This window comes from Alligator mississippiensis, chromosome 4 (genome assembly GCF_030867095.1).
Source record: "Alligator mississippiensis isolate rAllMis1 chromosome 4, rAllMis1, whole genome shotgun sequence".
In the NCBI taxonomy this organism is placed as follows: Eukaryota; Metazoa; Chordata; order Crocodylia; family Alligatoridae; genus Alligator; species Alligator mississippiensis.
In genome coordinates, this window is record NC_081827.1 from 189,397,339 (window position 1) to 189,421,537 (window position 24,199).

At 44.4% G+C, this 24,199-nt stretch overlaps 1 protein-coding gene across 3 annotated transcripts in view; it reads right to left on the reverse strand.

Moving 5' to 3' along the window:
- Positions 1–24,199, reverse strand: part of COL18A1 (collagen type XVIII alpha 1 chain) — a 97,143-nt gene that overhangs the window by 57,856 nt on the left and 15,088 nt on the right. For all 3 annotated transcript variants that reach the window (XM_006271279.4, XM_059727214.1, XM_019492001.2), the window contains exon 2: positions 13,474–14,018. In XM_006271279.4, the coding sequence (XP_006271341.1) occupies positions 13,474–14,018 (545 nt within the window). The remainder of the gene's footprint in view (positions 1–13,473; positions 14,019–24,199) is intronic.

Here is a 24,199-nt window from a genome sequence, read left to right on the forward strand (position 1 = left end):
TGCCGGGGTCGTTTGACCACAGCGTTCTTTCCTGCCACGGCAGGGGGTCGGACTTGATGATCTGCTCAGGTCCCTTCCGACCCTACCAACTATAAAACTATGCCCTGAAACAGGGGCCAGAAGATAGTAACTTTGTCAGCTCAGCCAGACTCCATATACTGAAGCAGTGCCACAGGGCAGGGAGAAAATGGGTGTGGAGAGAGGTACTCAAGAAGAGCCTGAGAGCAGAGAAGGAGCAGGAGAGGAAGTGGTTGAGGGGAAGTCAAGCCTGCAGAAACAAGGGTTATATTTCAGAACTTGCATAGGGGTAGAGACAAACCAAGACCTTTGAGGGGGAAAAAGCCAGAGGGCACCAAGGTAAAGAGAATAGAGCAAAAATGGGATGCAGAGTATGAAGAGGATGGAGAAAATGCATATTACAAAACCAGGCAGGGTGCAGGCTCCTCAGTATGGCAGCCTGTATAATGAGCTGTTTTTATGTCTAAAAGCTGGATGATAGGGGGAAAAATCCCAGGCCTTCCCCTTTCTGGACACAGACAGGGAGGCACTTACTAGGTTTCTGATCCTGATCTGAGACTGCTGTAGCACCTGCATCTGTATGCAACAGGCCAATGCAGCATGGAGCCCTGAGAAGGCCATGGCAGACAGTTTCTTTGAGCACAATAGCCAAGGTTATTGTAAAGGGCCAGTTAAGGCTATAAATCCTTACATGCCCGATTAGAGACCATGGGACCTAACTTTAAACATGGAGTTCTGGCCCAGATTTTCAAACCTCTTTTATGCCAAGTGCCTGCTCTCAAGAAGTAGAAATGGAGCAGTAAATCTTTAACTTATTTTTTTTCCTCTCTCAAGAACTGAAAAAAAAGTTGTTTTACATTTACAGATGATCTCTCAGTATTGTCTCTCTAAACAAACAGCCATAGGCTAGTCATGGTTTGATAGCGGCTTTTGTTTATATTTTTTAAGAAATAATCCATGCTTCCCTAACATTTATTTAGTTTTAACAAGTACTGTATACAATCAAAGGACATATTTATACAACTAAGTACAACAAATTCTTTCTTAAAAAACCACTTCCGGAAAATCCCATGGTACCTGATCTTAAGTGTAAACTAGCTAGAGAACAGGAACATCATCTCTGTCTTGGCCAGAGGACAGGGAAACACCGATACCTCAAAATTCCACCCCCTCCACCCTAAAATGACACTGATCTACAAGCTCTCCATAGCTGAATACCTACTGTATCTGACTGGCTTAAGATGTCAAAGTGACTGACAGCTGATCTCCATTATGAAATGTAACTTCAGGAGTGAATGGAGGGTAGAATATTGCCAAGTAACTTATAAAATGACTGACTCTCTGAAGTGCTCTAGTTAGCCTTATAGACCCAGTCAAGTAAAAGGCAAAAGATCCATCTGAGCATAGCTGCCCATCAACCTACTGTGTTTTAGACACAGCAGCTTCTGTAGCCAATGGCAAACATGGGAGGGATGTAACCAACTTCCTGTCAAAGTGACTTTAACTCCCCAGCCTGAATCACCAGGTACCCACTGACAGGTGACTCAACTGGGGCTACCTTTTGTACAAGTTTAGAGCAGGACTTGAGCTGATGCCTCCAGATCCATAACGAGACCCAATAACAGCTCTGCCATCCTGCCCCAGGACAGCATGTATAGTTTTGCCTCACAAGTCTTCAAGGTAAAACCTACTGGAACTGGAAGATGAAGAAAAAGCACTCAGGCTGTCATGAACTGAAGGGACTATTAACTTCTGAGCAATGCCAATGATACAGCTGTAAGATCCACGCAGAGATTTCTCCCACAATGTAGTCCAGGGGTTTTCAACCTTTTTGGATCATTGTACACCCCAGCAGCTGGACACGGGGCAGTGCAACCCCGGCTGCAGAGCAGGGCAGGGGGAGTGGTGCACAGCCGGACACCGAGCAGGGGGGTGGGAGGGAGAGGAGGGCGACATGTGGCCGGATGCAGTGTACCCCTGGTCGACAACCCCTGATGTAGTGCCTCTGTGTGTAATGCATGTATCTGCATGTGCAGGCTTATAACAGCTACTTGAATTATGCTGTGTGAGGGCCTGACACAGGGAAGCCATTGACAGAATTCCACCAGGCCTATGGCAGATATAGAAGAAACAAACCCTAACATTGCAAGAAACAGATATTTAAAAGGAGGAATGGAAAACTGTAAAAATTGCCCATTTGCTGCAAAAGCATGAATTAGGCTGCCCCCTGTGTAACCTAACCCTGTGGGACAACACTGCACCTGTGACTTCAGTGGCAACTCAGCACAGCACTGGCCTCATCCTATGGGAATCAGCTGGAATTCATGCGCCAGTAGAACAAAGCAACTCAGCAGCAGTGGTTGAGAAATGACACAGAGGGGCTTCAAGACAATAGAGGTCTGTCTACTGCAACAAGCCTCCTTTCTGCTCTCTTACCTAAGTGAACCACTCACCCTATACCAGCCTCAAACGTTTTTCAACCCTAAAATGTGTACTTGAAAAACCAAGCAACCTTTGTTCATAGCACAAATGCTTTTTTCTCCCCTCCTGACTCCGGGCCCTGTCTCCTTAGGCTGCAGTCTGTTCTCAGTCTCTGGTAAAAATCCAAGCAAACTTTCAGTCATATAGCTAGAATCCAGGCCTACCCTAGACCCTAGTCTTGTAAGACTTTACAAAACTTCTGGCAGAGTCAGGGCTCAGTTCACAGGATATGAGAACATGGGTTGTGTCTTTATTTCTCTCATCATATTTGATGTGCAAATATTTAGCAAAATAATAAAATACTTTAACTTTAAAGATGAGAACAAAAAAGTCTTTGATCCTTTTCAGAGATATGTGTGTGGAACCTACTTTGTGAAAATGCACAACCCTCAGAAAGAATCTCCCCATCTCTGTATGCTCTCAACAATAATGCAAATTAAATGCGAGAGAAATATTCTGTGCCCACTCTGGTGGCTGAGACTTCACACCCAGAAGAGGCAGGCAAAACATGTAAAGTCTCAGTTCCCAAAGACAGTGAGTATGACCATTTATGCTGTCCTTGGCCTTAGACCTCAGCTCAAAATGTTACCAGTCAGAATGTTAGGGTACATCTACACTATGGTGGCAGCAGCCCCAGCTAGGATGTTCCCAAGCATGTTGGTTCACCCAGTTCCAGTCACACGCTCCAAACTCAGCAGTGTAGCAGTGAAGCCAGCCCGGGATCACTAATAGTGGCTGCTGTCAAACACATCAAAGACAGAGGTCTTGAGAGTAGCCATGGAGGGATGACCCAGAGCGTCTGCATCATGTTTCCCAATTTGGAGCATGCATGTAAGAACAGATGGACATGGCAAACTCAGAAATGTCTTAGCTGAGGCATGCTGTTGCTGCAATATGGCCACGGCATAAATTAAAATATTCCCCAGCCTCTCTCTACCACTAATCACCATTTCTCACCAGTGTTGAATGAGGCAAAGAAGAAAAATGTCACATACATGCCATTGTACTGGATAAAGACCACGTGCTCAGAGAGCATCCCACTAGCCCTGAGGGACAATAAGGCCAAGCAGAGCCCAAAGAAAAATGGGAACATTTTATGAAACATTGTGGCAGTTCCCCATAGCTCCCATAGCTGCATTCACTGATTCACACTAGCTAAGGATACTGTTTCAAGACCACTAAAGATACATTTTTTGCAAGATGCTACTTTGTGCGTTGGTCCAGCCAGTCTCTAGGTCAATCCATTGTGGTTTCCAGTATAAGCTCAGCTGCACTATAGGCAAATAGCAAAGTTCTGCCACTGGCCCTTTGCTGAGTGAGTCTCTGCTTGGATCTTCTGCTTCCCTCATGCCCACAGATAGATATCAACAGGAGATCAGCCTCCAGCTGTATTATGCAAATCTGAGACCACAGGCAAAGGCATTACAGTGAATACCCCAGGTAGTAATAAATATCCCGTCAAAACACGTGGCTACTGTGGGAATGACTAGGATGTGATGCCTCACTGTAAAGCTCTCTGCCACAATGGCATTTCCTCAGATGGGCTGCCAGAGCTTTGATACCAAACGTCCCAAAGGAAGTCATAAAAACCTCAGCACTACCTTCTAGTGCAGTTGGGAGTCAACTTCAAAGTACATGCACTGCTTCATTCAGCCCCATGCTTGTCTGGCTTAGCATACATCCCCTCCCTACACTGGCTCAGACGAAGCTCATTCAACAAAACACACAACAAGTAAAATACCATTGTACTGTCCTGCCAAGGTGATCATCTTGGCAAGGCCAAGTAACTCCACAGCCTGGACATTTGCTGAGGACTGAATGAGATTTAAAGACCTCTGTAGAGGCGCATGCCCTATTGTCAACTGCAGGCTCTAAACAACAGCTTCAGTATTTTGCCACACATGTCAGCCTTGCAGAAGCAGGCTTAGTGACTCACCCTAGCCACTTCACTCATCACACCATCTACCAGCCAGCTTTTTCCTGGGACATTTCATTTAACCTGCTCACATCACTAACCTCTTGGGTGCAAACAAGCATTCATTTACCCCATCTGGTCTAGATGCAGGTGGCTTACTTTAACCTTGTGGTAGAGGCAATATCTTTTATTGGACCAACTAGATTTTTGCAAAAAAAAATTCTTTATTTGAAAGCTTTCGGGCACAAAAAAAATTAAGAATTTTTTTTTGCAAAAATCTAGTTGGTCCAATAAAAGATATCACCTCTACCACAAGTTCTGATTACTTTTGCCTCTAGACCAATACAGCTACAACCTGGATACCTTACTTAAACCTTAACATTCATAACCTTACTTTAAGCTGCCTATACCTAGACCAGGAGCAGTGCATGAAGCAGTTCATCGCTGCTGGGATCGGTGTGTACAGTCATTTGCTGCTCCCAGGAGCTGTGTGGGGTACCCAATGTAAGTAACTATCTGGAGCAGGCATCCACAATAAAAGCCATTTAATTCCCTTCAGATAGACATGCTGCTCTTCCTTAAATGGGATCCTCAGAGGAGTACACCTGCTACTAAAAATTAGCTTTCTGCTGATGCTGATGGTGTTATATTTCCCTATTGGAGAAAGCTTCTGAAAAGTAGCATTCACCTGATCCACTTGAGGTACATCATAAATGCAATCAAAGTTATGGAGAGTGCCACTTTAGTAAGTAAATTCATTAGCTGTGCTCATAGCTCTTCCTTCTAAAATGACGGAATCATTCAAGGTCATGACGACATACATAACCTTGGTTTTGGACTTGATTATAAAGCCTCATTGCTTAGTTATTTTAATCAGGCTACTAGCCTTTTGCTGCATTTTGTTTATCCATGTGCCCGGATCTCAAAAACAAAGTCCAGCTCTTCAAGCACTCCATCTACCCCTAGAATTTCAGTTTCCACGCCATGGGTCTGTGGCTTAAAGTCAGTGGTGACACCAAACAACAAAAAAGAGAGGACGCATCCATGTTTAATGCCAAGGGCAACATCAAACCAGTCCATTAGTTCCTACGTGGGATCAGAGGAGTTTAGTCTCTTGATAAAGACTTTGGACAATCTGGACAATTTTACAGGGGAATCCAAAGATTCCTCATATCTATCTCTGTGACCCTCTAGTCTAATGCTGCCAAAGGTTTTCTGAAAAACAATTGCATTTAATTGAATGGGAGTTGCCATTCTCTGCTTTGTGCAGACACAGTATGAAGACATGATCAGTACAAGAACAGACAGGACAAGAAATCAGGATGTTGTTCTAGAGATCTGCAAAGCCACTGACAGGTAGATTCCATTCAGAATATTTGCACTGAAAGGTTTCCCTGAGTCTGACAAGTGTGTGTGCTCATACCAGTTGTTACAGTCACTGAAATCCCTTTTCTTACAATGATTCTGTTTCTACATTCTTCTGAGGTGGATTCTGTCTCCCATGTTCAAGTGAGAGTCGTGGCATAATTTTCAAGTTCTCTTCGCTGCTTGCTTTGAGCTTACCTGCAGTTATTTCATCCTGGTTTGCCACCTTATAGTTCTTCATGGCCCTTTTCCCCCTTAGTATTACACTTTAAAAAGAGTAGTTCTATGTAGGAATGAAACATGCCTTCTTGATCGATCTCTATGGCTAATAACAGACATTGCATTTGTCCCTGGACAAGCTTTGCTTGTCTTTGTCCCAGACCAAAAATATCCCTGGATTGTCAGGAACACACATCTCCCTTCTAATCAGGGTTTAGCAAGCAGCTGAATGCACTGCTGTTTTTCTGCCATTAATTCAATGATGCAGTCCCAGGATAACCATTCTGGGCCCATTGTGATATCCCAGGATAAACTGTTAGTACTTCTTATCCTGTGAATCTTTTCAGAATTTATCCAGGGACAACAGACATGGACGTCTGAATGACTGCACTTTGTCCCAAGATAAAACGGTTTATCCATGGACAAACGCAACATCTGTTTGCAGCCTATAACAACCATGCTTGCAGGCTATCACCTGCAACTGAATCTGGAGCCTCTGATCCAAGCACAGCATAAACCTTAAACTGTAGGTTTAGCATCAGTGACCGCACTAATGAAGGTACTTACTCATCACATCATTCCACCCCTTATGGAGACTGCTGGGTGTCAGTCTCCACTTAGTTAAAACACTCTGTGTTTTAACTAAGTGGTAAAACACGGGCACAGTGCTGGTGCATTTGTATCTGTATCTACCCAAAGATACAAGCTGAGGACCAGTTTGTGGCAACATTTAATTAAGAAAAGAAATGGCAATAAAAGATTCATTTATCTCACTGAATAATATGCCTTAGCACAGTGGTGCCCAATCTTTTTGCCCTGCGGGCCGGATGGGGAGTTCCAAGTCACTCCGCAGGCTGGATCCGGCTGCAGGGGGTTGTGCAACCTGACAGGGGTGGGAACAGAGCACCCCTGGCCCAGATGCATGAGAAGCAGGGGGGAGTGGGGTGCAGCAGCCCCAATTCGGATGCATAGGGGGGTGGGAAGCAGCCTGGCCCTGATCCTGATCCAGACACATGGGGGGTGTGGGGGTTGGCCCTGATCTGTATGTGCAAGTGGGAGGAGGGAAAGAAGCCCAGACCTGCTCCTCCTGTGCAGGCAATGGCTTGGGCGAGGCTGGTTCTGACCGCATAGAGCTTCCACAATTTCCTCCTGCCAATTTTTCCAACCTGTGGGGATCCCCATGGGCCACATGTCATGGCTCTGTGGGATGGATTTGGCCTGCAGGCCAGAAGTTGAGCAACCCTGCCTTAGCATGGGAAGTTGACACATGCTAGCCAGCAGATAATCAAGTAACAGAGAGAAACCTGGAATTAAGTCATGTGTGATCTGTGAAAGGTAAGGGATATGAATTCTGCCTCCTTGCCCATCAGTACTTCATGCAGTTCTTGAGCACAAGGTGTCCTGTAAAGGGATGTGTCCCTTATGCTGCTGAATTCATGGATATGTGATCTATACCATGATTTATCAGCATTCTCTAGACCCAAATAAGGGTCTGGAAGAGGACAACAATGCTTAAACAGTCTTAAACATCTCCTTGCCAGCAAGATCTGATCCCCCTTTTGTGTGCTCCAGGACAGCTCAGTTGCAGAATGCTGCTGACTTTTGGGCATCCAATATCATCTAGTATCAAAATCCAAACCACATTTGTTTTTGTGTTGCTATGTAGAAACCTTGTGCAGCTGGAATCTGCTTTCACACCCACGGTCTGCATTCCTGAAGCTGAGCAGGGAGCCATGCTCCAACTTGACTGATCTGGGGATGCTGCAAGTTAAATCAGCTGCCCCAACGTGCACATTCTTCAAATCAAACCAAAGTAAACACCATTTTGAAAGAACAATGCTGGCACCTTCTGATCCTCCAGCTTCACAGCCCAGTTACCCAACCCTTCTCCCAGGAGTGGTGGCCCATGAACTGGCTCTACCCCTCTTCCTTCTCAGAGAAATGCCCCACTGTTTCACTAGCAGCTGGGGGTGCTCTATTCCCTGGCACTGTATACAGTTCAGAGCAGGTCTAGATGACACAGTGAGGAATGGCAGTGAATAGTGGTTTCCTGGCTACCAGTGCTGTTCCTCTCATCACTGATGCAGTGGCAGTGAACCAAAGAAAGATCTTGCAAAAGGGAGCTGGAAAGCAATCCAATCCATCAGTTAGCTTTGCTGTTTTCTTTCTAGTTTCTCTGGTTATCATCAACTTCTAGCTGCAGTATGGAAAGTGCATCATCTGACCACTACAGGATAAGGCAACTCAGGCATGCTACCTTGAGGCAGAGGACAAGTGCATCCTCCTTACTGCACAGGCAGCATTGACAGCAGCACAGCCTTCCTCCCTTCAGGACTAGCTGGGCTCTTCAATTCTGGCTAGTTGTCCCCTGTATTTGCACTACGAAAGACTCCACAGTAGGCATGATTCGTGTAGAGAAGTACAAAGGGCAGTAACAGCAGGACATGCTTCTCTGCTCCCACGACACAGCCCCAGTGCAAGGCTGCATGGTCAGGGCTCCCTGTGCTGGGACTAGACAGGTGGCTATTCTCAGAAGCATTGCCATCTCCTCACTCATTCCTCCCTTGAAAACTACAGGGACTAAGGCATAAAGTCAAGTGAATCCTGGCAGCCCTCCCGTACCCTGCTTCCTGCCTGCACTGCATGGAACTAGACGGTTATGGGGGCAGAAAGGTCAAATGTAGAAAACATGGAAGCTCAACTCTGGCAAAACACAGGGGAAAGGTGCTTGGGTTATGAATGCCCCTGCTCTGCATGGTCATGAGGCTGCTGGCAGACCCAATGGAAGATGCCCACTAGGACAATCATGCCCTCCACCCCCCAGAGAATTACTGGTAGGAACTCTGGCCGACACAACCTGCCTGGCCCCTCCCCTGGAGTCAATGTAGCCTATGGCAAGGCAGCCCCAGATAGGAAACCAGTAAGAAAACAGAAACAGTAGTACTGTTATCACTTACAGTCCAGGAACACTGATTATAAGGTGCTAAGGTATACTTAATAATACACTTATTCACAGTGGTTTTAAGGTGACTTCAATGGGTTAGTGGTTTTAAGACACACTTCTTTGCAAAGATTTTTCAACTGCTTCCCAGAGACAACTAAAACCTCCTGACTGGTCAAATCTGCCCATGGATTAATTTTATTGTCATGTGTTGCAGTTTCACCTTCAAATAATCAATTTATCACTGAACACTTAAAGCCCTCTGAAGTTCCCACTTGGGGTTTCCCCCAAAAGTGGTAGCTTAAAGGGAATGGGCTTCTGAGGAAGGCAGAGCTGAATCATACGTCAAACAACCTTTTGGGTATTAGCCTTAGACTAGAAGCTTAACCAGGGTGGTCTCTCTTATAGCTTCATCTAATCGGCAGTTTTTTCAATGGTGATATCTCAAGAGGAGACTAAACAGTCACCTTGCTGGGGTCACCTGACCCCCAGTTATCTTTCCTGCTTGGTGCAGGGGGCTGGACCCAATAATCTTCCACGGTCCCTTCTGGCCTTACAATCTATGAATCTCTGCTAACATGGTGTTATTGGTGAAAATGCAGGGTTTTTAAGACTGAATCAAAATAAACTCACACTTCAGAATCTCAGGAATTCTAATATAAGTTTTGTTGATACCCATAACACTGCCTCATGTCACTGGCCGCTTTCCACCCAAAAGGTGTGTGCGCCTCTGGCCCAATCAGCAGAGTGTCTGTTATAACATACAAATGCAACCCAGCACATTGTTACATAGAGATCTAAGCTGCAGACTCTTCCATCTTACACTGGAGGTATGCCTGGCAACCTTAATGCCAAAAATACAATCCTGGCTCCTCTGCAAAATCACAAGCGTCAGAAGCAAAGAGGAACAGACATTCGCCTGTTCACAGCAGTCAGAAGGAATCTAGTTTTTTGCTAGTCAGTAAGCAGCAATGAATGTGGAATTCCCTACCTTGCCCTGCCCATCACTTAAGCATAGTTTGCAACTGGGGTTTTCAAAATTCAAAGAGTTAACCACCTATACTGTAGTGGAGACCAAATGATCATGGTGCTTTCTTCTGGCATTGGCTCTGCTGCATGCGCTCTGTGCTCTAGGCTGCACGGAGAGGCACAGAGACATTGGCCATGACCGTTCTACAGGTGCTGGGCTCTCCAGTAAGAGTCTCAGTACAGAGTTCAGCATTTGGAGCTTAGGGGAAAAAGCATTTTGGTTCTGTAACCCCTTCTCTGGGGGTTACTGTTATGGGCATGCTGAAGACCCTGTAGGGAGTCCCATTCTTCCCACTTCTAAAATTGAGCTCCACCAGAACTGAACACAATTTCAAAAATGGTCTCACCAGAGGTAAGATCACTTTCTCCCCTTCTACCTGCTATTTCCTCTTTATAAAATTAAGAATTGCATTAGCCTTTTTTTGCCCCAGTATGGTACAGACACGTCACACCGAGATAGCTGCTGGATTGTGACTATTTAACCAGGCAATCTCAGATCACTCATTAACAGTAACATGTACTCCGCACAGATTATTGCCTTCACACAGATTATTGCCTCAACAGTCTTTCTTTTATGTGCAAACTTCACCAGAAAAGACTGTCCAGACCACTGGTTAACTTACCGTGTAGCTCTGAACTAAGAGCTGATCCCAGGGGGAACCCATTAAAAACAGCCAAACTCACTGATCTCTCACCCTTAAAAAAAAATGACATTATTAGCTTGAAAGACTATTTTTAATCTGATCTGTTCTTGGTTAGTCCGTTACTGTACAAGTTTTTTTAATGGAAAGGTCAAATGCCTTAGAGAAATCCAGGTATGCTGTATCAACACAACCACCTCTACCAATCAGGTGTATTGCCTCCTATAGAAGTTGTCAGACAAACTTGGCTTTTATCTTCCGTGCAACCCTGCTGACTGGCATTATTTATATTTTTTAGCGTCTTCTTTCTTGATACGAGTCCTAAATTAGACACTGTGAGGATCAACATCCATCTATTCCACCTCCATTTACAGTGAGACAGCCAAATGGCAAGTTTGTACATAAATGGCAGTCACCCCAAAACTCCCATGAGTGCTGCCAATAATCACTAAGGCGAGTAGCTGGGAAATTGAAATCAGTGACTCTAATGACAGATGCTGGGGAGAAGCACTTTGTATTTGCATTAGCACCTTTCTGAAACTCTGGGATCACCAGCAATGTACAAGCTCCTCTGCAACAGTGCTGATGGTTGTTTTAGGGAAAGGAAATGTCCTTGTCATTTAGAAGAAAGGTCTAAATCACTCTATTTTCTTTTCTGCTGGTTTTTCTGACTTTATCTCCTTTGTTTTCCAAACAGAACAGGTTCTTACATCAAACAAAGGAAACAAGCCTAATTGTATAAGACATATTTATTCAGCCAAGTGGCACAGCACTATTGAATACTGGGTCCAAGGCTCATTTCAGAATGTGAAACATTAACGTCCGGACCCACCAGGGGCCAATGCAGGGTCTGAAGGAATCTGAAAACAAGCTGTTGTTCATCTGATGAACTGTTAACCCTTTTGTTTCCCTAGGCAGCTTTCCTTCCCTTTTCCCCAAAATCTAGTTAAGTCTGAATGACAACCCAAACAATGTTTAAACCAGTAGTTTTCAGCCTTTTTCATCTGTGGGCAAGCTTTGTTACACTCAAGGGACCCTTCATAAAATGTCAGCTCTTTGCTTTCACTCATTTTTGGACTACAGAAACAAAACAGAGCAATTCTTCTGTTGCAAGGAGCTCAAAGACTTCAGGACATACTACAACAGGTCAAAATGTTTTTGGCACTATGAATTCCTATTTAAAATTTCAGAACTCATGGTAGAGGAGATACCTTTTATTAGACCAACTAGATTTTTGAAAAAAAAAAAATCTTTAACTGCAAGCTTTTGGGCACAAGCACCCTTCTTCAGGCATAGGAGAAAAGATTGTAAACATTCTCCTAGGTAGAAATGAAAGTTCATATTTCATAGAAGAGTTAAAGATGTGGTAAAATCTCCTGTTTGGAACAGTTCATTTTAGAATCTCTAGATTTATTGTCAATCATAGTATGTAGGGGTTTTGAGAACTAACATTGCACAACACCCTTAAAGGGTTCTCTGTGGAGAATTACTGGTTTAAAAACGAAGAAATGAACTTAATGATGCCAGGGAATTTAAGAAAGCAGCAGCAATCATGGTTGTTCCCATAGATTTTTGTTTTGGGTGGGAGACATTATAAAATTATAACTGCACTCACTGCATGATTACAAGAAAAATCAAATATATATCTTTATTCATAAGCATCACATATTCTATGTTTTAAAGAGTTTAATTTACAACACTGAATATCCTTATTAAAATGCAATCAGTTTTAAAAATGTGGATCTCTTGGTCACCCTCTCTCCTTGCTCTTCTAAGTATTTCTCAATACGCTGGCAAACAGAGTCAAATATCTAACAATAACGATATGCTCTGGTGTAAGGAAAACACGTTCCCAGGTAAGAGTGTTTTACCAGCCAATTGAGCGGGCAGAAGATAGGTATTTTTAGAAGGGTGCACATTCAAACTGCTCTTCATGATAAATGTACACTTATCCCACAGGGACTTGGAAAGGATTCTAGAAAGGTGATAGACAGATAAAATGTAACACCATTGACTCCCCCCTCTTGTCTGCATTCCACAATCCTTACTAACTTTTCCATCCACAGATTTGAGAAGCATACTTTCCCATTGTAAAAGAATTTCTAAAGAAATGCACAGATATGTTTGACTGCGAACAATCATTAAGAAATCGCTCTTAGATCAAAATTGATTTTGCCCTCTATGGCCACATCCACATGAGTGTGGATGTTTGTTTTCCTCGGGACAAGTAGCAGAGGCACAAGCAACTTGTCCCCAGGGAACACCCTTGCCAGGCATCCTCTGGTGCACAGCAGGTTACCCCAAGTGGGTAGGGGAGGCTGCAGCCAGCAACTGTGCTGGCCCCAGCAGCTTTACCTGGAGTCCTGGGGACCTCAGGGATCTGCAGCCATGTTGCTCCTGAAGCTGGGAGCATGGCTCCAGCTGGCCAGGCTCTGGTTTTGGGCGGCATGCACTGCAGCCACATGTGCTGCCCTTATTTTTTGGCATGGGTTTTTTTGACCCCAGAATCAGCAGAGGGAATGTGGTACCACATGCCTGTGCTCATCTGGACACAGCCTATGTCTGGGAAAAGCACTGTCAATGGGACTATTTCTGTGCCAAGTTTAGGGGGCTCGTCATCAGCCTTTTTTACTCTAGTCCTATTAAAGGATGTAGGGTTTAAAATATTCAACTACCCACCCCACTCCAGGGCCCCCCACCCACACACACATATATTTGTTGCTCTACACTCCTGTAATTCAAAACATGGCTGAAGTGTTTGGTTGATGCTGCATACATGGTAATACACCAACAACACATGATGGTTCCACTTTTATGGGGGTGATTTTATTGAAAGCCATTATCTGGGGTTTTGGAGAACTGACCTGGTATTTGTCTGGATCAGCACCTCCAGCCTGCCCCACAAAGAGCCCAGAGCCATCCTCCAGTTCCATCTCGTCAGGGGAGCGTTCGAAACGAATCCGGTCATATTCCTCGCAGTCGAGGAACAGCACCACCTCCTCATCCTCCACGCTAACAGCAAAGCGAGTCCACTGGTTCAGGAGGGATGACACAGTGAAAGTGGCAGCTGCATATGAGCTCTGAGACCCTGGTTCTGTGTAGTAGAAGATGATGTGCTGCTTTCCTTCCTTTGCATCAGACAGCTTAACGCCAATGTAAATAACAGCCTGTGAGGAGTCTGTGATGGCAAAGAGCACACCAGCCTTGTTAGTTGTGGGCTGAATATGGAACAAGAGTGAAAAGTCCCGATAAAAAGGGCTTGGCAAGTGGTATCGGGCCACTTGACCAGTGTTGGCATCAGGGCCAAAGACATAGCCGGGATTGTTGTCAGGGCCATAAATTTTGGTTATCTGCTCTGGTGGAGGATCTCCAATCAGCTGTAAGAGTCCAACTTCTGTGCTGAAATTTTCTGCAAGAGAAGAAAATTGGAGACTGATAAGGAAACCGAACGTAGCTCAACAGCTGACTAGAGCAGCAAGAGACAATTGGAGTCTCCAGTAGAAGCATGTGCTTCAGCCCTGATCGTGCAATGACAACAGACAAATGCCAATCGCCACAAACCAACTTTGCCTATGGGCATGCCCCTGCAGGATTGGGTCTCCTTTATCACAAAGGGGGCAGGCAGGTGTTGAGTATGGCTGACATGGGATGTGAAACCTGATGTCCCAACATGTCAAATAAAGGAGTCATATTTCCTTAACTTCCTTTCACTGGAATCAGGTTATTCCCAGGTTTTGAAATCTGAATGCTTTCTCTTTTAGGGAGGATAATTCCTGTGAAGCAAAGTGTCTTCCTTGATACCTGCTGAAACACTGGGCAAAGTAAATCTCCCTGTAGGTGGCTATATTAAGAATGCAATTGTTCTTCCAAAGCTGTAATGTGGAAATTGTGTTAATATGCTGATTTTCATTTCTCTTCCTTTGTTTTTGTCCTGAACTAACAGAATCTTTGTTTGTTATACAACTGCTTTGTCTGGACTTTTCCAAACAATCCGTTACTTTTTGTGCGTAAGATTTTAAGCCTGCCATAACTGCACAAGGCTTTTTGAGTGCCTTGGTACAAGCAGATGAATAAATCCAGTATGAACTGGTTTTGCTGCATAAGTCATAAGGCCCTGTACTGCATGTGTTATTTTAGACAATAACTAAGTAGAATAAGGACCTGTTTCTACTGGCAAAATGAAGCACTCTCTCAAACAGATGATGAAGATAATGAGGCAAACAAGATCTCTACGAACCACTCTTTCTGATTGCATTCCTTTACGTCCTACATGGAAAATACTTTACTGCACTTGGCTGTTCTGGAAATTATAAAATCTGAACATGAAACAAAAAGCCAGCAACAAGGAAAGAGAGCATTATCAAAACCCAAACCAGGAAGATGCTCTTGGGGCTTCTCTGGGGCATTAATGGGCTTGAATTCTAGAAAAAGGAGCCCTCTCACAAGGGCTAGGGAGGCCCCCTTTCACTACATGCATTAATTTATGTTAGTTTAAAGCAGGCATTTAAATTGGTGACTGACTGACTGAGTGCTTTACTCAGTCAAGGACTAATAGATGGGCACACTCTTTGTTCCCAGAGCAAAAGGAAGCACATGACAATATGGAGAAAAGTAGGCAGGAAAGAGCTTGTACATGTATCTGGAAGCACAGTTGTGATGGATTTTTAATATAAAATTTTATTTGTGATCTTCCCCTTATTTTCTGCCCTATACTGATAAAAGCGATATATTTAAGATAAGGAGAAGTGAATGTAACATACGTTGCACTAGAGTCACCCACTAGACTGTGTCCCAAGTGGTAATTTGACCTTACATGAGATCAAGTGACGAGGACAATGACTGGCCAGTGCTAATCCCCAGAGGAAGTATGGGGACCAACAGAAATTCAAGCAGCCTATGACAGCAAAACCAAGTACCACAAAGGAATGCTTATAAGAAAACCTAGCGTACAGTAAATAGCTAAGCCACACAAGTGCCTAATAACAGAATTCTAGTTATTGTGGTTACAAATGATAAAACAGTCATGAACCTGAAAGTAAATAAACATTATAACGCCTGAGACAGACAGAGATTTATCTTAAATCTACTAAGTTCTAAAGTCTTTTAAAAAAATCACTAAAAGGTGCCTGGCACCTAAGCGAGATGATCTTACCTACAGTTCAAAAAATAAGTTCTAAACGAGCAATGACCTTGTTTCATCTTCAGATGGTAAATTTCATCAGGAACAGGAATTTAATGCTGAAGAATACAGTCTCTGTGTTGTGCCCAGCTTTAATAATCCAATCAGTAACCATAAAGGGCCATTAATTCATATATGGTCAAAGATGCATGAAATTTATCACCCTGAGTTCAAACTAGATCCAACTGGTACAAAACCACTGAACAAGCTCTACAGCTAGGGGCAGAAATTACACAAACTGGTATAAGTGATCAGAAACCAGCTCAAATCTATAACACAACAGAAACTCAGTCCACATAAACCACTTTCAAAATGCCCCAAACCATTTTAAGATAAACCTAGATGGACATAGTATCAGTCTTAACTGATTTAGGTTAAATCAGTTTATTGAATTTCTATCCCAATTCCCCTCCATATTCAAGTTAGCGCACAGTCCTCCAGCATCCCAGGATGCTTTGCACCTCCCCAACAAGCCCCAAGTGGAGGAATCAAAAGTGAATGTCTGTTCACTTGTTTATCAGTTCAATCTACACAGTTTTGATTAACCTGTCAAGATTGAATCAATTCAGCCTCAGGTTTTTTGACTGCCTGTACTTAGCCTATGTGGCCCAGAGCTGAGCTACCTAGTGTCTCAGACGGCCGGAGCCGACTCGAGGTGATTTAGAAATTACTCGGTTGCTGGGCGGGCTGGTGAATGGAGAGGCAGACAACGCGTATTGGTTGCAAAAAGCTTTACTTATGCCGCTAATAGCCGCGACGCAGGTGGTCCGGTCGCTTAAACAACTCCACGAGTTGCTCCAGCTGGCAAGGCTCAGGCCAGCTAATCCGTCCACAAATTAAGCCGGCAGGGAAAGGGTACGTCGAGGATTGCGCTCGGTGACGGGGAGAAGAATCGATAGGTGATCAGTCTATCGATCAGCTTAGCCACAAGTCAGATATCTTTAGCACTCTGCAGCGTGCTCAAAGTTCTCCGACTTGGGCGGAAGTTGCACAAAATTTTATACGGCCAGCAAGCCAATTACTAGCCGCCATGTAGGAATAATTTAGAACTGACCAATAGCAGGACACAAATTTGCATGCGAAATGGCGGGAACTCTCTTGCACCGAGGTTTTCTGTTGCAGCAGAAAACTTCTGCTGTGCAAGAGACTCTCATGTGGCGGGAAAATTCCATCATGCCGAGGCACTAAAATCATTGGGTTGTGACACCTAGTTTAGCCAATCTGTCACCTACATTCCAGTGGCGACACATAGAGCGCCGGTGCACCCCCTGTCAAGCCGTACTCCCTGCTCAAGTGACAGGCAGGGGGCAGGCGGGAGCACCGGTGCCCCCACTGCAAGCACTGGCTGGGGAGCGCGAGCGCCAGGAACACCGCAGCTGCTTTCGGGAGCAGTGCAGCCACTCAACTGTTGCTAGGTTTTGCTGCAGGGGGACACCCCACGCCCCTGGTCAGTGCGGCTGGCCATGGGGATCCCCCCAGTTGCTGACTGGTCGCTGTCGGGGACATGCCCCCCCGGACTAAGGCAGCACCAGGCGCCCATGCTACATTCTATGATGTTTTCTCATCTGTTACCACTTCCTTTGCTTCTACCGCTCTTAGCCTTGCTTCTAAGCCTAACTTACTCCTAATTTAAATTAATTTATCTTCCTATTAAGCAGCCTAACAGCTGATTAAAAACTCTACAGGCTATATCTGAAAACCTGGCTCATAAAGAATCTGAAGATTCAATGCTGATCTGGCGAATCAGCAATTCAGACACAACTTTAAAAGTTTTTTTCTACATACCTTGAGGTAGCAGTATGGCTCATGAACGCTGCGGTGCTGGGGTGAATGGAGTGGCCCACAGGAGCACGGGGGGCTCTCCAGCATGTTCAGCAGTGAACCCAGAAGCAGACTGGAAGTATTTCCAGTCCACTTCTAGGTCTGCCGGGGAGCATGCGGGGGTCCACTTCCGGGTCTGCTGCCAAACGCGCTGGGGAGCCCCCTGCGCTCCTGTGGGACACTGCATCTGCCCCAGTATCACAGCATTCAGAGCCCCTGCTACCTAGAGGTATGTATAAAAAACATTTAAAGCTGTATCTACATCTGAATCACCGAATCTCTCCGAATCGATTCGGAGAGATTAAATGGTCCACTGATTAGATTCAGATTCAGAGATTCGGCCACTGAATCGAGCCAAATCGAATCAGGGACCAAAGCTTCGCACAGCCCTAATAAACAACTGCCAGAGACTGTGATAGAGGTAAGAACCTGACAAGCCATGGGGTGCTGTGTTTGGACAAAAGTCACTGCTTGTGGCTATAGGGTTTTCTTAGAGTGCTAGGAGTCACTAGGATGGGGAATGCTTTGACAGTATTTTAAATCCACATTGTGCATGTTCAAAAAAATAATGGGAAAAGCACATGGCCAGTTTTTTGCCCAAAGTCCTAGGCAGTACAATGAATGGAGTTGCACTTCTATACCTGATGAAACAAGTTGAACCACAGGCAACAACAGTTCATTCTGCACTTAGGCTTCTCCAACTTTGCTGCAATTAGAGTTTTAATATCTGCACAGCTCTTTTATTTCCTCATTTTTCCTCTGTTTGCATTTTTCGATCTCCACAAAATACAAAATGAAACTATACCCAATGGAATGGCTAGGGGAAATGCAGAACAGGACAGCACCATGTTTAGGAAAGAATCCATACAAGTGACAATTCTATCAAATTTCCCTGCAAAGGTCAAGTGCCAGGGCTGCAGTAGCAACATTAAAGAGCTTTACTAATTGTTCTGCTTTATGGTATCCAATTTTGAGTCATCCATATTGCAATGCCTAAGCAAGATGATACCTGTAAATCACCAATAGAACTAGGCAACTATGGGGGGTTTTTTTACTTTGGTGGCCAAACCAAAAAAGTTATAGATGAAAAAAATATTTCTGTTCAAACAAAATGCTTTGTTTAATAAAACCTCTCATTTAATTATTTGGTTATGGAACCCTGGTCTTACCCTCCCCCACTTTTTAATTGACCAATTTTTAATACAAAAACACCATGCTGATATTAAAAATTGAAATATTTCTACATTTTTTTCAGCCAAAACTATTCAGCCAATATACAGCCTCAATTTGTCAATAGTTTTGGTCTCCTCTGAAACAGTATTTTTCAGCAGGTTTGTTAACACCCCAGCCCCTCCCTCTCCCCAATCCATTCAGTTTAGTTACTGAATAACGCAAGCAGCACTGAATTTTCTCAGCAGCCCATGGTTTTAATCATTATTGGAGATTTTTCTATAAGGAGAAAAGGGAATTTTTGTGTGTGAGAACAGAGAAGGGCCATAAGACTCAGTTAATAAATGCCTCCCTTCCCTGTAAGATTTTTCCCAAGGGAAAGCAACCAAATACCAGTTGTTTCAAGGGTTTATGGGACAGCTCAATCCCAGTGTCAGGGGAGTACTATGTTTAAAATGGCACAAAAGGCTACCTAATAAGTTCAATTATGTGAAGACAGCACCCCAGGGCACCCACCCAGTATGAAGGAAAGGGCAAATGCCTCTGGTAATCACCAGTTCCCCTAGTGGCGACTCTGAAGTGATACAGATGGGGCCAAAGTTCAGACGGACAAAGCATTTGTACAACGGGAGCGAATAACCCCAGCAGGACTTGCTCATGACCTTAGCATCAATGCTGGAGCCCCTCACCACTGTGGACACAGTGTAGTTGTTCCCTCCCACTTCTGAGTATGGGGGGCTCAATGGACTAAGTTCCAGCACTACTTAGCTACATGCAAAGGACTTTCCTTCTAGGATTCCTACCTTGTCATCCTCTACAAGGCCCAATTTATTTCCAGCACCTTAGGCCCTCTGGTTTCCCAGTTGTTTAGATTCCATCTCTGTATAGCCCCATCCGAGCCTCTCTACTGTGACAATGAGGACAGCACAGGGTGCCTATGGGTTGATCCAGGTTTCACTGGGGAGCTCACGCTCTATTACTTCTCCAGAAGGTGGTGGCAGCCTTCTTTTACCTAAGGCGTGCAGCACCTGCTCTATGCCCAGCATATAAACTGGCATATTGGAGTGGGTCACCCACACAGGGGCCCAGCATGTGCTCTCCCACACTCTGCCCTGGTGACTGATAGAGCATTAGCTCCAGATGTACTTTTACTACTACCACGGTGGCCAGGCTGCCAGGAACTCATTTGTCAGTCAACAAACAGCATAGCACATGGCTCACCACATATGCAACCATGCCCTCTGGTAGCTGCAGCTTCCCAACTGCTTCCTGCTGCTGCTGGGTGGCACCTGTTCGAGATACAACTGAGTCCAGCTAACACAGATATGCATCTATGTTGCAATACTGCTCCAAAATCAAAGCCACCACTTGTATAGAACATGTATCCTAATTGGAGGCAATATCCAGTGTAAGTAACAGCAAAGAAACGAAGACGGCTTTCAGAAAAGATGCACTGAATAATTTTGCTGTAAAATACAATGACCTGAGTCTGAACTACTACCCCAGCATAACCCTTCTGAAGAGTGATAAAATGGTAATGAACCTGAAAGTAAGAAAAATTATAACACCTGAAACAAAGAAATTTACTCCTCACCCACCAGCACTGGTCAGGAAGGCACTGAAAAACACTGATCTTCTCCACACACTCTTACAGTATGGAGATCTAGCACAGCTGGTGCTACATGTACCTTCCTCTCTTGGGAAGAGGACAGAAGAGCACTAAGCCAGATTCTTGCTTGTTAAATTCTCAGCTGAAGTACACGGTGACATGCCAGTGAGAAGATTAAGGCATAACCCTCCCTAACCCTATACAAAATGTTCACATGAACCACCCAATCGCACCAGCATCCGTTGCCTTCTGGCAGCAGATGTCCTTTGGGGATTGTTTTACACTATCGCATAGTTCATCTGGGTTTCAGTTACTTTTCCTTGGATGGAAAAGAAAATTCCTTTCTTAAGAAAGTTGGAAATCCCTGCAGCAGCCCTCTTGTGAGTTTGCTGAGGTTTCAGACTGGAAAGCTTTTTCTGTGAATTTGAACTTAACTTCCTTCCCCTTCCTTTCTCACAGGAGCAGCTATAAGGGGACAGCCACAATTCAGATAGATTTTGGCCAGTCAGCAAAAAAGTTAGCAGGGGAAAAAAATGGATTTCCCAGGCTGGGAATCTTGCTAGTGCTGAGGAAGCAGGCAGATATGACCATCTCTCAGCAAGCTACAAATGGATTTAGCTGCCTGGTAAAGATGAAAGCTGCAAAACAGACCAACATGGGTTTCTTCTATCCAGCCTATACAACATATACAAAATTGGCTTCCAATCTGATTTAAGTAGAAGACGTGGCAAGCTGGCACTTTAATGGTTAACTCGTTCAGAAAGGCATGACCTTTTGTAGGCAACAGCCTACTTCATTAGCATCTGATCAAGCAGGCTGTTGTCTATAAAAGCTTCTGCTTTACAAAAATACCTTTTATGATAGCACAAAAATGACATCAGTACATGTATGTTTCCACCTCTGAGTTCACAGACACACAGGGCAAGGGTGCACTTAGAGACCAGTGTATGCTATACCCTCCTGAAGCCAAGCATTTACACTGACCTCTAGGGACAGGGACCAAAGGTGGAGTCATGACACCACCTTCTCCCTACCAGCATGGGGTCATTTTAGAGAGAAGCACTGACATGTGCAAGAGGACAAGGGCTGGAAGTATACCTTGTACATTTGGGATAAAAGACTACAGGAAACTATACACTCACTGCTTGGTAGAGTGTTCAGATGACATATGTGGAGTGTGCAGGTCTCACAGAGGGTAAGGCTGGTAAATAATGACAAAGGCAGAGCAGAAATACAGAGAAAGCAGTGGCACTAAGTAGGTAAAATGCAGACTTAAGGTGGAAACCAACTGATCATGAACTACGTGTGTGACAATAACTCTGTGGCTAGGGATATAGTCAACTATAACTACTGCACTGGTATCAAATCTAACTGCTACTCATGACTGTCATGTCTCCATGCTCCTGAAGCAATAAAAGCGTAGCAAAATCTTTGCAACTTTAACTTTAATTGCTCTATTATTTTTTTCATAGTGCAAAGCTGGAAATTTCTCAGGGGTGCCTTGAATCTAATGAGGGGTGCCTTGAGTCTAAAATGGTTGAGAACCACTAATCTAGAATAATAATTTATGGTCTGATAAACCCACTTTACAGACAGAGGCTTAAGGGGCTTGAACCGTTGAGCTTATTGAAGAGAAGGTTAAGACAGGATTCAGTCATGGTCACTAAGTACATCTGATATTTCAAGAGCTCTTTAGTTTAGGAGACTAAAGTCATAAAAAAGACTCCAACAGCTGGGGAAGTTGAAGCCAGAACAAATCAGTTTGGAAAATGGAAAAATGGGAGTTTGCAGAAGGAAGCCAAGAGCTCAAAGGAAGGGACAGAGGAAGGGGTCCCAGAGATTGTCTGCAATATTTGAGCTAAACCCTGGCTGCCACTGCATGTGTGTACCTAAAGCTTTGCTAATAATACAGAAGCACAAATGATACCTGGGTCATCACTTATGCTTGTGCCCTTTAAGCCCCGTGGGTATGCCATGGAGCACTTTCACAGTGAGGGTGCTAGAGAGGCATTCTGTGGCAGAGCCTCCAAAGAGTTTGTTACATATGTGCCTATGTCTACCCCCTCCATCCCCTTTCGGGAAGTAACAAATGTGCAACCCTCATCCATATAAAGGGGAGCCCTGCTAGTGAGATCATAGCTGCACAGCAATGCTGCCTATGGTAGCGCTGAGAGAAAAGCTCCCATGACAATCTCTATGGGAATAGACAACATCCTCCCTTTTCACATCAATATCTTCCAACCTTATAAATTCTGTTCCTGCGCTGCATGGGAAAGGCTCCCGGACTGATGCTCCATGCCTGAAAGTATTTATTAAAATATCCAGATGAAAACAACTGCCAGAGACTAACACTCTTGTTTTTCTCAGGGCATGTTAGGATGTTCTAGCCAAAAGGGTCTCTCCTACCAACTGCAGCTGTACATGTGGTTATGCGTAAATCAGTCAGCTGTAAGAAAATTCCAATTGTTCTGGCAACACTGTACACCTCCTCTTCCTCGCCCACACAACGGGTGCTAGATTTTTGCTATAATATGTCAACTGTTAGGGCTGATGCCAACTTGGTGCAAGTGTACTTTGCAGTGATGTCAATTAACTCCACATTTACCCAAGAGTCACCAAATCACATTATCCCACTATCACAGCTGCTTTCTCCTCTGTTTTGAAACTTTTTTCTTTTTAGATTACTCCACATCCTGAAAAAATAATCAAAACACTGTGAAGCTAAAGAAGAAATCTGAAATTAAAAATGGCAGATGAAAGACGCACAGGGTGACTTTGCACTAACTGTGAAGGCACAATGGTTGAGCACTGAGTGAATCAGGCCATTTTTGGAAGAAAATGATAAAGAGTTTAATGGGCAGGGACCACCGATCCTTACTGAGTAGCATGCATTATGAACTGTTGGGTTGGGAGAATTTGGGAAAATACAGCACTTAGCCATGGGACTTTGAGGTAAAAAGGATAAATGTGAACCCACAGAAAAAAGGGAAGGAAACCATTCAGGATCCTGCAGAAGGAATATAAGCAGCAGCTCTACCACAGTTTCTATCACTGCTCAGACAGGTCAGGGTAGCCCCATGCATACACAGTACACACAGGGCAATCTCAGCAAGTTCAAACCAGAAGAATGCTCACTATTACAAGAACCATTGTAAGATTTGCACGTAGTTTCAGGTGCTATCTTTGTAAACTTCAAAGGCATAAAGAGACAGCCCAGTGAAGTTTGGAACAAGTAGCCATATTTGTGGGAGGGAAGGAAGGGGAAGAGGAGAGAAATCTGGTAGAGCTGACACTTATCTTCTATCCAAAGTGTTGATCTCCTTCCCAGCCACTCCAGAAAAATCCCTCTGAACAATTGCAGAAACATCAATCTTGGAGACAGCTTTGTGTCACAGAATCATAGAAAGGAAGGGCTGGAAAGGGATTTTAAGGATTCATCTTGTCCAACCCCCTGCACTGTGGCAGGATCAAGGATGCCTAAGATTGCCCCTGATGGGCAGTTGTATAACCTGTTCTTGAAAACCACCAAGGAAGGAGATTCCAAAACCTCTGGAGGTAACCTGTTCTAGTGCATCACCATCCTAGTTCTAGATGGTTTTCCCTAATATCTAACCCAGAGGCGAGCAGTTATTTTGGGCAGAGGGACGCTTACTGAGTTTTGGCAAGCCATCGAGGGCCGCAAGACAGGCAGCCCAGGGCAGTTAAATATTAATTTTCTAAATTTTTTAGGGGCCCTGTGGGCCGGATAGAATGGCCTGGCGGGCCACATCCAGCCCCCGGGCCGCATTTTGCCCACCCCTGATGTAACCTA